This window comes from Oreochromis aureus, linkage group 11 (genome assembly GCF_013358895.1).
Source record: "Oreochromis aureus strain Israel breed Guangdong linkage group 11, ZZ_aureus, whole genome shotgun sequence".
Lineage (NCBI taxonomy): Eukaryota > Metazoa > Chordata > Actinopteri > Cichliformes > Cichlidae > Oreochromis > Oreochromis aureus.
Window position 1 is genome coordinate 9,617,782 of NC_052952.1, and position 12,277 is coordinate 9,630,058.

At 38.5% G+C, this 12,277-nt stretch overlaps 1 protein-coding gene across 1 annotated transcript in view; it reads right to left on the minus strand.

Moving 5' to 3' along the window:
• Positions 1 to 12,277, minus strand: part of dnah5 (dynein, axonemal, heavy chain 5) — a 94,527-nt gene that overhangs the window by 61,953 nt on the left and 20,297 nt on the right. Inside the window, exons 24-42 of the mRNA XM_039619475.1 lie at positions 11,771 to 11,913; positions 11,458 to 11,534; positions 11,252 to 11,376; positions 10,922 to 11,157; positions 10,595 to 10,813; positions 10,395 to 10,457; positions 9,879 to 10,117; positions 8,713 to 8,860; positions 8,498 to 8,590; positions 8,019 to 8,218; positions 7,706 to 7,859; positions 7,139 to 7,302; positions 6,764 to 6,920; positions 6,300 to 6,512; positions 4,441 to 4,665; positions 3,316 to 3,488; positions 2,027 to 2,097; positions 1,517 to 1,624; positions 464 to 651 (exon numbers count right to left, since the gene is read on the minus strand). Of these exons, the coding sequence (XP_039475409.1) occupies positions 464 to 651; positions 1,517 to 1,624; positions 2,027 to 2,097; positions 3,316 to 3,488; positions 4,441 to 4,665; positions 6,300 to 6,512; positions 6,764 to 6,920; positions 7,139 to 7,302; positions 7,706 to 7,859; positions 8,019 to 8,218; positions 8,498 to 8,590; positions 8,713 to 8,860; positions 9,879 to 10,117; positions 10,395 to 10,457; positions 10,595 to 10,813; positions 10,922 to 11,157; positions 11,252 to 11,376; positions 11,458 to 11,534; positions 11,771 to 11,913 (2,996 nt within the window). The remainder of the gene's footprint in view (positions 1 to 463; positions 652 to 1,516; positions 1,625 to 2,026; positions 2,098 to 3,315; positions 3,489 to 4,440; positions 4,666 to 6,299; positions 6,513 to 6,763; positions 6,921 to 7,138; positions 7,303 to 7,705; positions 7,860 to 8,018; positions 8,219 to 8,497; positions 8,591 to 8,712; positions 8,861 to 9,878; positions 10,118 to 10,394; positions 10,458 to 10,594; positions 10,814 to 10,921; positions 11,158 to 11,251; positions 11,377 to 11,457; positions 11,535 to 11,770; positions 11,914 to 12,277) is intronic.

Genomic DNA, 12,277 nt, shown 5'->3' on the forward strand with positions numbered 1-12,277 from the left:
ATACATATGTTTATATTTTTCTTCTTTTTCTCTTTCTTTCCTTTTTTTTTTTTTTCCTTTTATTTCACAGCTGAAGATACATTTCTGAACTCATTTTACAGCCTAAATGTACTTCTTAACCTTAATGTACAGATCATCTGTAACCCTTCTTTTTTCTTTCTGTTTATATGTATAATATATATGTTGATGTTTGTGTATAAAAGGAAAACCTCTTAATAAAAAGACATTGTTTAAAAAAAAAAGGAATCATTAAGCGATAAATCTAACAGCCAAGAGTAAATATTGATGTCCATGCATGCACAGCATGTCCAGCCACCTTCTGAAACAGATACAGCTCATCCACTTCAATATTCATTCAGTTAACTAAGGTGTAATTTACTGATATTAAGAACTGCATCCTTCATATATCTCTTCTGACCAGTCAGATAGATATTAGCAGTCTTGTTCTACTTCCATTACTAACCATTGTAAGGAAGATGCCAAACTCTGGGTTCATATCAACATTGTCTCCATCTGTGAAGACAAAATTTTTGCGACGTTCCTTCTTGCAGGTGAGAACTATTGCGATCTGCTGGGCTGCCACAGAAAGAACTGGGAGGTCGATGCGGTTGAACTCGTCAAAACAGCCCCACGAACCAGACTGAGCCAGACCTGGTAAATCACATAAACATAGAGTTATGGTCCGTCTGCTGCAAACAAATCAAATTGTTTAAGATATCTGACATTACATATTGTGTGATTGCTGTTTTTTATCTGCATTGTTTATTAGCAAAAACCCCACAAAACACAGGTCCATAACCTGTTAACCCAAACCCTTAAACTTCTTTCTGGGTATATCCTTATTGTCACGGTCCTGGGTCAGTGACCCAGTGTTTGAGTTTTGTTCTGTTTTTGATCTTTGAGCTTATCGTGGTTATTATCACTGTTAGTGTTTTGGTTTCTGTCTCAGTATTTCTAGCTCTCTAGTTCGTTTTTCTGTGATTTCTAGTTCTTAGGTTTCATTCTTGTGTCCCTATGTTCAGTGTCAAGTCTCTGTCTCTGTTGTGTGCTTCCTGTTTTATATGATAGTCCCTGTCCAGTGTGCAGTGTGTCTGGTTTTGCTTCCCCTTGTCTCGTTAGCTCTGATTTCTCCCAGCTTTGTTTCCCTCCTGTCTCCTATTCCCTATTGCTCCAGTCCTGTGTTTTCGTTGCTCTGTGTCTTGTCGTACCTTCACCATCCTGTCTGTTTTTTCCCCTCCGAATTCCTGAGGAGATTCTAGTTCCCAGTCCTGGTTTGTTTTCCTAGTTTGTGTTTCTTAGTTTCTAGATTCAAGTGTCCAGTTTAGTTTTGAGTTTTCTAGTTTGGGGTATTGGTTTGTTTTTTGTGAAGTTTAATTTTTATGTAAAGCCTCCCAGCAATAAACGCTGCCTCTTTAAGTTCATTCTGTCTCATGATTCCTTCAATTGGTACCTACATCCTGCCTGCCACACAGCGTATCATGACACTTACAGCATGAGTTTACTTAGTGATTCTCACCTTTAAATATTCTCCCCAAGCCTCTGAAGTCCATTTGGTCAGAACAGTTGAAGACCACAACATACTTTCCCAAACAGCGACCCATGTCTTTTATGGTCTCGGTCTTTCCTGATAACAAAAGGCAACATTTTCACAGCCTAAACTGAAATGCAACCATTTGTATGCTGATAGAAAACCTGATAACAAATGATCTCATAAGAAAAACTATTAAAGCTAACTCTGTACTGAAGCCGTTCCCGACTGAGATAGCTGTGATGTTTGATTCTTCATTTAAATGACCTGAGTTGTCTAATTGTATAGAACCTAGAAGGGTAAATTATCTATATTTAAAAAAGTTATATTCAATTACTTTAACACTTGGCAAACCTTGGAACAGCTTTTTAACATGTCTGTCCCATTCTGGAATCACAAGTTGTGCATACCAGGTTTTCATTTCTATAAAATATTGCATTTTTGATTCAATGTAATTTCCAAAAAAATATATAGATACTGTATGACTAATTTTCATACCTGTTCCAGCTGGACCAGCAGGTGCTCCCCCCATACTCATACCAAGAGCTTGGGCTAAAGTGATGTAACACCTGTCCAATTGTAGACACACAAACATAATACCAATCTAATTTCATAAATCATGAATCATTTCATAAATTCATCAGCTAATAATATCCATACTCAAAATGACCACAAATGAACGCGATCTCGTTCTTCACAAGGTTTAAGGATTAAACTTTAGAACCTGCCTATGAAGCTGATGGGGATTCAGTGATTTGCTCAAGGACACATCAGCAATCAGGATGACTGACAACAGGACCTAGCCCTCTGGCCACTGGTCTCCCTCATTACATGACTGACCTCGGGGTAAAAATCATGGTAAAGCTGGGATAGTGACATATTTTCTCCCCTTCAGCAGATACAGATTAAATCTGACCAGTCTGTAACCAGATTTACTTTTTCATCCCAAAATCTTTTTTGCCTCAATTTAGGACCAATTGTACCTTTACCTATTCTTTAACGTCATGTGTTGGCAGCGATGAGGTAGGACAATGATAGCAAGCAAAACAAAAAAAAGACCAAATCAAATCTGAACTGAACAGAATGAAGTGGATGGGCTTTCAGGCAGAGAAAGATAGCATGAGAAAATGATGGGAAATCAGGGCTGTCTTGGCGCCTCTAGCCATAAGGCCAGCATGCCACTTTTTTGGAGAGCTGCTGTCTGATGTTAGCTGGTAACTCCCTCCCTACTGCTGTCCTCTCACATCTCCTCCTTGTCTCTCCTCATCTTTTTTTCCCCCTCCTTGTCTCTTCTCATATTTTACCCTCTGTGTCTGTTACTAAGACACTACTTGTTGTTGGACTGCTGTCTCCCTCACTCTGTCTGATCCTCTTTCCTTTTCTTTCTGTCATTCATATCGCCTGTTAGTTACAGAGGTGACGATCACTGTGTAAGACTGCTTCATCCTTTCTAATTTCTCATCCTCACAGTCCCAAGTTCTCTTTTTATCTTTGCTTTACAAATCCAGTCATTAGTCAACCACAGAAAGTTTAATCCATTTCAAGTTTCCAGCATAAATCTAAAAAATAACTGATGCATGATGCAGCATTCATTTCTGACTTAGTTACAAAGGCAGGGTCACGTTTTCTGTACAGTCATTCCAAGGTTACATTGTCTTTGTTTAAACTGCAAAAAACAAAACTTATACTGCTGTTTTGGTCTGGTTTTTTCCTTTATTTTCTTATTAGTGTGTGTGCATGTGACTTTTGCCATTACGATACATTTTACGCACGTATGTCTGCTTTACCTGTCCGTCAAAGGTGTAATGACAAGCCTTTCGGTACACCCCAAGAATTCATTCTGGTAGACGAAGCCCACATCTGTAATGTTGATGATCATCTTGTCTGAGTCCTCATTGAAGTAGAAACGGCACTGCTTCAGCCATTCAAAGTCACTGGAGCTTTTGACATGCAACCGGCACTAGGTGGAGAAAGGGTAGCGATAAGAGAGAGAGAAAGAGGGAAAGAGAGGGCAGAAGGAGACAAGGGGATGGAAACAGAAGTGAAGGGAGAAAGGAGATGGCATGTGAAGAATAAGAAATTGAAGGGCACCACTCAGAAGATTATATGAAAAGAGAGATGAAAGCCGGATAAAAGAGGGGAAGAAAGGTGGAAGGGCAGGATGTGTGAGGAGGGATTTCAGTGACAGGAGGGTAACATCAAAAGGGTGGAAAGAGAAGAGAGGCAAGCAAGTGGAGGATGAAAGAAGAGGTCATGAAGTGAAAATGGGAAGAAAGGAAGGTAAAGGATAGGGGAGAGTGAGAGGAGGGAAGAGGAAAGTCCAGCAAGTTAAAATGATGCAAATGGGAAAAAGTACAAAATGAATTAGAATAGTAATGAATAGAAGAGATAAAAAGCAGAATATGTGTGCGAAAAAAATACAGTGGGGGTAGAAAAGTAGCAATGTGATGTATTATTGGAGAGGAAATAAAGTGAGGCAAAAACGTGTTTAGAAACAAACAGGACAAAGGACAAATTAATGGTATGAGGTAAATAAATACAAATGATTTTAGAAAGAACTAAAAAACACATCCAAATAAAGTTTCTTCAAACTGCTTCTATTAACCTTGGGCTTCAGCAACATGCCTATTATGCCTTAAGTGGAGATTCAAACACAGTCGTGCCATTAAAACCTCTCTGACTACTTTCGACAGAATTTACTCGCTGCAGTAAACAACATTTTGTATTCTGACATGGCAGCCCTAGGGAGTCTGAATATCAAACACAGTTTTACAGAGTGGTTGCTATTTTGAGCCGGAGATTCTAATCTTGAACAGAAATTGCAAAGCGTTCATGTGCACGGTTCGGCGTCAGTCTAACTGATCAGCTCGGATGTCTCTGGCCTCTTTTTACTGAATGATCAACGTACTCACCAGTTCATCAAATATGTCCCTCTGGTGGACATGAATAGTGATGAGGGTCTCATACTTGGTCCTCTCCACAGCCTCCAAGTCTCTCGTGGTCATGTCAATCAGGGTGTTAAGGAGATCCAGGAAGAACTGGTTGGTTTTGGACATGATGCGGCGATCGTATCGGGCATTGGTCAGAGCTTCCTCTGAGTCCCTTGTCCAAATCATCTGAATACCCAGTAATCCCACCTACATTCATGTGCAAAAAACAAAACACATCATAATGGTCAAATGTACCGAAGACCTTAGAAATCTAACTATTGTTTTGATGAAGGAATACTATAGCAGTTTAGTACCACACCCCAAAATTTACAGAGAAAATAACAGCCCCAATTCCCAAAAGTTGGGATGCTGAGTACAGTGTAAATAAAAACAGAACGCAACGATTTGCAAATCTCAAAAACCCATATTTTAGTCACAACAGAACATAGAAACAATAACAAATACTTATAGAAAACGCACCCTTTTAAGAAACAAAAATACTTGTTCATTTTGAATATGATGGAAGTTACTGCACAGTTTACCACTGTATAGCATTCCCTCTTTGTTTAACAATAGTCAGTAAACATCTGGGAACTGGGGAGACCAGCAACTGTACTTTTGGGTAAGGAATATTGTCCAGTTCTTTTCTGATACAGGATGTTTTCAGGTGGTGAGTAGTCTGGACTGATGAAAGGCAGTTAAAAACCCAGAGTATCCTTCTACAAAGTATGCGATTTAGCTGAAATATGCAATTTGTTCCCTGAAAAAGACACGGACATGACTGGATTAGAGCATATTTTGCTCTAAAACATTTAAATACTTTTCAGCAATGATGGTATCTATCCAGATGTGGAAGCTGCCAGTTTCATAGGCACTAATGCACCCCCATACCATGAGAGAGAGCAGAAAAAAAACAGATGGCCCGAGGATGTGGCCTCCATGTTGTATAAAAAGTTTTCCACTTTGGCTCAGTCAGTGTTAAATGAGCTCTGGTCCAGAGAATATAACAGTGATTCTGGATCATGTTCACACATGGATTTTTCTTTGCATCATAAAGCTTTAGCCTGCACAGCAAACTGTGCTCCTACACATTCATTTTCTGGAAGTGTTCCTGAGCCCATGCAGAGATTTCCATGACAGAATCAGGTCTGTTTGTAACGCAGTCCTGCCTGAGGGCCTGAAGATCGCAGGCATCCAATATTGATTTTCAGCCTTGTACCTTGCACACAGAGATTTCTCCAGATACTTGGAATCTTTTGATATCATGTACCGTAGATGACGGGAAATTCATATTTGCAATTTTACACTAAAGAACATCAATCTGTAATTGTTCTACAATTTTAGTTTTTTGCAGATTGGTGAAACTCAGCCCAGTTTTATCTTCTAACATGCTCTATTTATATCCACTCATATTACTGAGCTGTTACCAGATAACCTAATTAGTTGCAAAATGTTCCAGCTGTTTTTTTTACTACCACTAATTTATCCAGACTCTTGTTGGCTGTCGCAACTTTTTTGAAATGTGTTGTAGTCATTAAATTCAAAATGAGCCAATATTTGATCTCAAAATAGTTTTCTCAGTTTTAAACATTTGCTAGATTTATTATATGGGTTTGTAAGATTTGCGAATCATTGCATTCTATTTTAACTTACATTTTACAGCATCCCAACTTTCTTTAGAATTGGTTTTGGAGTTTATCACAATGTTCATAGTTGATTGCGTCTTTAGGCTACACAGGTTTCTGTTTTGCCGTCGTCGCTCCACAAGGATAGTCAGTTGTGGTCGAATCAATGTTTTCAAACATTTGTGGATTACTTCCTTGATTTGAACAATGACTTACTTGAGCAGGGAAGGAGTTGAGGAAGTCAATTAGCTGGAAGCCAGAGTCCTGGATGGCCAGAGCTGCTTGTCTGATCACAAGGTGCAAAGACCTCTGGGATTCTTTCAGCAGAGCATTGAGCCACACCTCCACGTTCCCTTCAGCTGTGACGGGACGATCCAGCTCCACAGTCTCTCCCTCGCGTGATGACACGGCCAGAATGCGGTCATATATCTGTGAAAGGCGACATAGATTAGAGCGATTATTATAACTACAATGATGAAGTTATTTTTCTTATAAAAAGTATATTTTTCAAATTCTACATTACTCTGATTAGTTCATTCAATTTGACATTAACGCAGCTATTATATTTTATTACTTTCATGTTACAATCACATATTTTCCTGAGCTTTTAGTTCTGCAAAAATCTCTTGTCAGAAGGTTAATTGTTTAAGATAAACAACAAAAAAAGACACATAATCCACCTTTTCATGAAACTGGACACACTTGATATTGTCAAAGACATTGAGAAGGTGGGCCTGGATGGTGTGGGAGTCAGAGGCCTGGCCCAGGATCTCCAGCAGGGCAGGATCAGAGACAAAGAAGAAACGAGGAAACAGCAGACGCTTCTTCTCCAGATAACTGTTTGACCACATAATTTTAAAAAATCAATACCAAAGTAGTATCTGACAGACAATATAATAAACCAGATAGTTAATTGTACAGCATAAAAAAAGAAATCAGTCACTTCACCTACCCTCACTACTGATTATCATTTAAAATCTTCTACCTTTCGTTTGGTGGTTCAATAGAACCTAAAAAGATGGGCCATGGTGGTGTTTTTAGTTTTTTCTACTCACCCTGTTAGGGACTTCTGACAGATCTCCAGCTGTTCGAGGAGATGTGGAAGCAGCTGTCCCATGGTCTCATCCCCCACACATGACTGTACCACATTGGGCATTTCATGGGCTCGCATCATGATCTTCACCCATGACTTATCAATATTAGAGAAACGCTTTGCTTCCTAAAAAGATTGAGTTAGTCAATTATCTCATGACCAGACTGTTTTATTATTTTATTTTGTATTTAGTTGTTTCTTTTAAATGCTTGGACACTGTTTGGCTCCGATTTTAGAAGTAAGCTCGTAAAACAATCTTACAAAGTTACAAAGAACATTTTATTTCTCCTTCTTTTAAATGTCAAAACACTGTGGCCTGAAAACATTGCCTGGATCAGTGATTCATTTTGCTCAAGAGACTGTGAAATATAATAATTGAAAATGGAACTAAAAGAAACTCAACGCCTGGCACATTAATGCATTACTGCACCTAAACATTTAGAATATTGTCCAGAAATCTGATAATGATGTAAAGATACACAATTTACATAAATTTGCCATATGAATCACATCCTGAAATGTTGTTCACCTTAGGCAACTGTTTGGCAATATCTCCACCCACAAACACAGCCTCCAGATAGATCCACAGGTTCTGAACAGTCATCCAGTGCTCGATAATATCAGTGGTGTTGGAGAGATTCTGAACCCACTTCTGAATCTGGCCTTTAAATGGGGTGTTGTACCTGAAAAAGAAGGTAAATCTTCACGTTAGCCTTACTTAGGGATGCACACCTGTGTGCGGCTCGTCTAATGTCTAGATTTCCCACAGGTGTGGAAGAAGATCATTTAGGTTTTGTGGCTGTTATCAACACTAATGATAATGACACTCAACACTGCCGTACCTGTTGCTCATAAGGGATCCCAAGATCATTAGGCTATCCTCCATGCTGGCAATGATCTCTGATGTGCTGTCTCCTCTCAGCAGCAACTCTCCGCGGGTTTTAAAACTGGCAAATGTAAAAGTCTTGTTGTCCCACTCAGCGATCACTTGCTTCAGCTTCTGTTCAATATCACGCTCTTTCACAGCACTGATGCAGATATCCTGCACAAGAACCCCACCCCCCAAATGTTTTTAAATGTTAGCAATAAAAATGCTAATGGTAAACAGATGCAAATGCACTGAAAAAAACCAGGGTCAGTGTTTGCACTGAACAGGATCACCTATATCAGTTAGCAAAGTTAATTCAGTATATTACTCTTTAAACTTTTTAAATGTTTTCATTTCCTCCAAACAATTTTCCAAACTTGTATTTTATTTGGAATTCATTGTATCATATAAAAAACACACACCATGCATTAGTAGCTAATGATTCATTTGTACCTCAATCTCTTCTTTATACTTGAGTAGAGGAGCCTCCATTATGTTACGCAGCTTGAATGTGTCAGTTTCCACCTCAAAGGTATGGCCAGTCACCTGGATACAGAACAGGACAAATTACAGCTATTATCATTATCATTAGGTTCTGGTAATGACTTGATTTCAGTCAAGCATAACATTCAGTTGCAGTGCTATACCAGTGGCCATGTTTCACTAACCTCCGTTATCCTCTTCCAGTGCCGGGCCATCATAGCTTTGTTAGTCATGAGTTCCAGCAGGGGGCAGCACTCACTGAATTCATCAATTGTTTTCTTCAGATCCTGAAAGGCCTGCCACTCCTTCAGAGCACGAGGCAGTTTTCGACACCTGGTAGTTCACAGGACGTGACAGTCAAACTCATATTTACTGTCTTTTTTTCTAAACTATACTTTAGCTCTGGTGAAGTCAAGTAAAGTTGACATGAACTAGATTAGATGTATAGTTGACTTTTTTTTTATTGAAGGCAAAGAAATACAGTACACTTCAAGTTTGGTATTATTGCTACAACAGTCATTGGATTGGGCTACTTGTTGGGTATCCTTCCTTACTAGCACAGAGCAAAAGTTCATGCATCAGTGTCTGTTCATAGCTGCACTCAACCAAATCAACACCTTCACAACAGAGAGCTGACATTTCTGCCAGACGAAACAAATATCCTCTCTTCGTCAGCTCTGACATCTATAATTTCCTTCTGACTGCTTCTAATGTTTATCTAGATTTTCATTCCCAAGTAACCCATTCCAGCTATATTAAAAGTTGTTCTTAATTTCTTTAGGTAAAATGAACTAGCTTGTGTCTTATTAGCCTCTTTCCCTTTCAGTGTCCATTCGGCACATGCTGGACAAATGTGACCACATAAAGGGCAAAGATTAGCTTTGCATTGTGAGACTGAAATATGAATGCAGTGCTGATGAAGAACAGGAAGCTTTGTTTCTGCCACTGAAAAAAAAATAAATTTTTGTTTGGGTATCTCAAAATTATAACATCTCGAAACAAGTTTCCATATTGTAGCAAATGAGAGGAAGCACTTTCTTTAATGCCTGAAAATAAGAGTGATGTTTATGGATGGACTAATGAAAATCATTTAATTTAATTCTGCTTTTTTTCCTTTCTCTTTGTGATGTCACCAATTCCTGCAGTAATGACAGGGCTTGATTACACAGTATGAGAAAGTCATTTTCTCACTTAGTCAGAAAAACACCTAGTTTTGTTTGTTTCGAGTTCAGCTTCTTTCCTGAAAACGTCTCCTTCTCCATTAACATATTTTAAGCTCATGTTACTACATCTACACTTAAAAGAGTTCAACAGTTGCTTGAATGAAAAACAAACAAGTAAATTGTCAAACCTCGTCTGAAAGTCGAGTAGCTCATTATTAATCTTCTCGATGCAGATGTCAGCCCAGAGGATATCATAGTAGCCATTAACTGTATCGATGACATTGTTGTAAAGGCCGTACAACTTCTGCAGCAGAGCCAGTTGCTTCCTAATCTCCAATAGCTGAGGATGCTGGGTAACAGGAAGTCCAAAGAGCTCTTCTCCTCCCGTGTAAGTGATGTACTTCCTGAACAGGTTGTCAAATCGATTCTGAAGAGGAGAAGAGCTACGATCAGGTACAGCTTACGCTCTGATGGACTTTAAAACATTACACATTTGAGGTAAAACATATGTAATTATCTGATTATAATTTATACAGAAAAAATCTGTCTTTTTCTAACAATGAAACAGAAACTGTAATAGTATAATAATAATAAAAATATAATAGCTCTTTTAACACTAGTATCAAGTAACTGGCCTCAGGTCAATGCAGGATCTAAATATTTACTAACTGACAGAGAGACAAAATAATTAATCACTAACCAACCTGGAACATGATCAGCGGATCACTGGCGTCTTGGGGTGCAAGTCCCACAACCATGGGACCGTCCTTAAGCAGAGAGGACAAAGTGTCTTTTTAGTAGCTATTATCAAAACAAACCTTAACTGTGATTAACTGAACATTTTTTGGTTGAATTGAAATCAGCAGTTTAATTGAAACACAGCAAACAGCCATAGATATTTTACCTTTTCATAGTCTTGATAAAAGTGTTGGCAGTCTTCCAGAAAGGTCTCCACATTGCTGACCAGTTCTTCTCTGAAGTTTGGCTGCAAGGCGACCAGCTCGTTCTGCACCTCTGTGCTCCGGGACAAGAGCTTTTCCCAAGTGTAGCGCAGGGTATCCACTTTTTCAGCCTCCTCTTTAGCCACTGATAGTTCATACTTATGAAGCATGGCATAGGACTCCTGTGAGGAAAAATAAGATACTAAGCCTTCCACCTAATGTCTCTTTCCCACTGTGTGTATTTGTGTGTATAAAAAGAGCTTCAATAAATATGCGATGCTGTGGTTTACCTCTATGGGCGCAACTTGAAAATCAATAGATATCTGGTGCTCTCTGATCTCCTTCAGTGCAGCCATGGCAATACGAATGTCATCCAGGTCTTTGATCTGTCGATTCAGTTTCTTTCCTGCTTCATCTACAAAAGCGAAAATGTGCTCCATCTCTGAGCGACACTTCCTGTTACAGTAAAGTCCGTAGTCCACCATCCAATTCTTGATTTCAGCAGAGAGGGACATCTTTAGAGGTGCTGGCAGAAAGAAATATGAAATAGCATTATTTAACTGGCTGAAAATCTAGAAAATCTCATTCATGCTGGTTTTAAATTTGTAACTTAATAAGACCTGTGAATAGCGCCAAGGCTCCTACAGCAATATACTCTGGTTCAGAGTTTACTTCCAGCTCTAGATCTCGATAGAAAAGAATCTGGCTCTCAAACTCTGATAACAAGGGACTCGCCTCGATAAATCTGTTCAAAACACAAACAAAAATAGCACTAGTGCGATGGCAGATAAGCAGATTTATATAGAAACCATACATTTCAACTTACTTCCTCATAGTCTCTTCACGGTCTTTCCTCCAGATGTGATGGTAACAACTAAAGTGATGTAGAGCGGTCACCACTTCCTGCACATTAATATCAACAGGAGAATATTAAATGAAGTGCACTTATAGAAAAATAAAAGACATTTATATTCATTAAATATACAGAAATATAGATACTAAAAATAACTGTTGTAAATGTGGGATAAAGAAATCTAAAAAGTGTATGGCAGGATTTAATAAAAGAAAAAATCTGTACGGCTAAGTTTGGATTAGTTTAATATAAAATGTGTAGTATAGCTTAATTAAGTGCCATGTACCTTTTTACTGGAGGTGATGGAGCTGCTAAGTACAGAGATTAGCTTGGCTATTTCCTTGTTCTCAGACACACTCTTGTAGTAATTTCTGGCTTGGAACGGGATGGCCTGGATCACAGAGGCTGACATGTCTGAGGTACTGCCATCTGAAAATGACAGAATTTCATAGAAAACACATTGAGCAGAAAGGATGGACATTATTCTTCCAAATATTAACTTTTTAAATAATTATACGTTACAGGTCTTTTTCAAGAGAACATGTTAATAATGGAATTACTTCCATTTAGTTTATCTCTCTCTGTATATATAATTTCTAAAAGTAAAATGTGCTTTTCTTAGTGGAAATTGATTATCCCTGCCACTTTATAATTAAATATGCATTTAATTTGCATTAAATATGAAATTCTTGAATATTTTCCTTCCCAAGCAATATTATGTGTTTCTGCCCCTGGTCAGATATTTGCTTGCTCTGCTGAGCTGTAAAATCGAGTTGTAATTGTATGCTGAAAA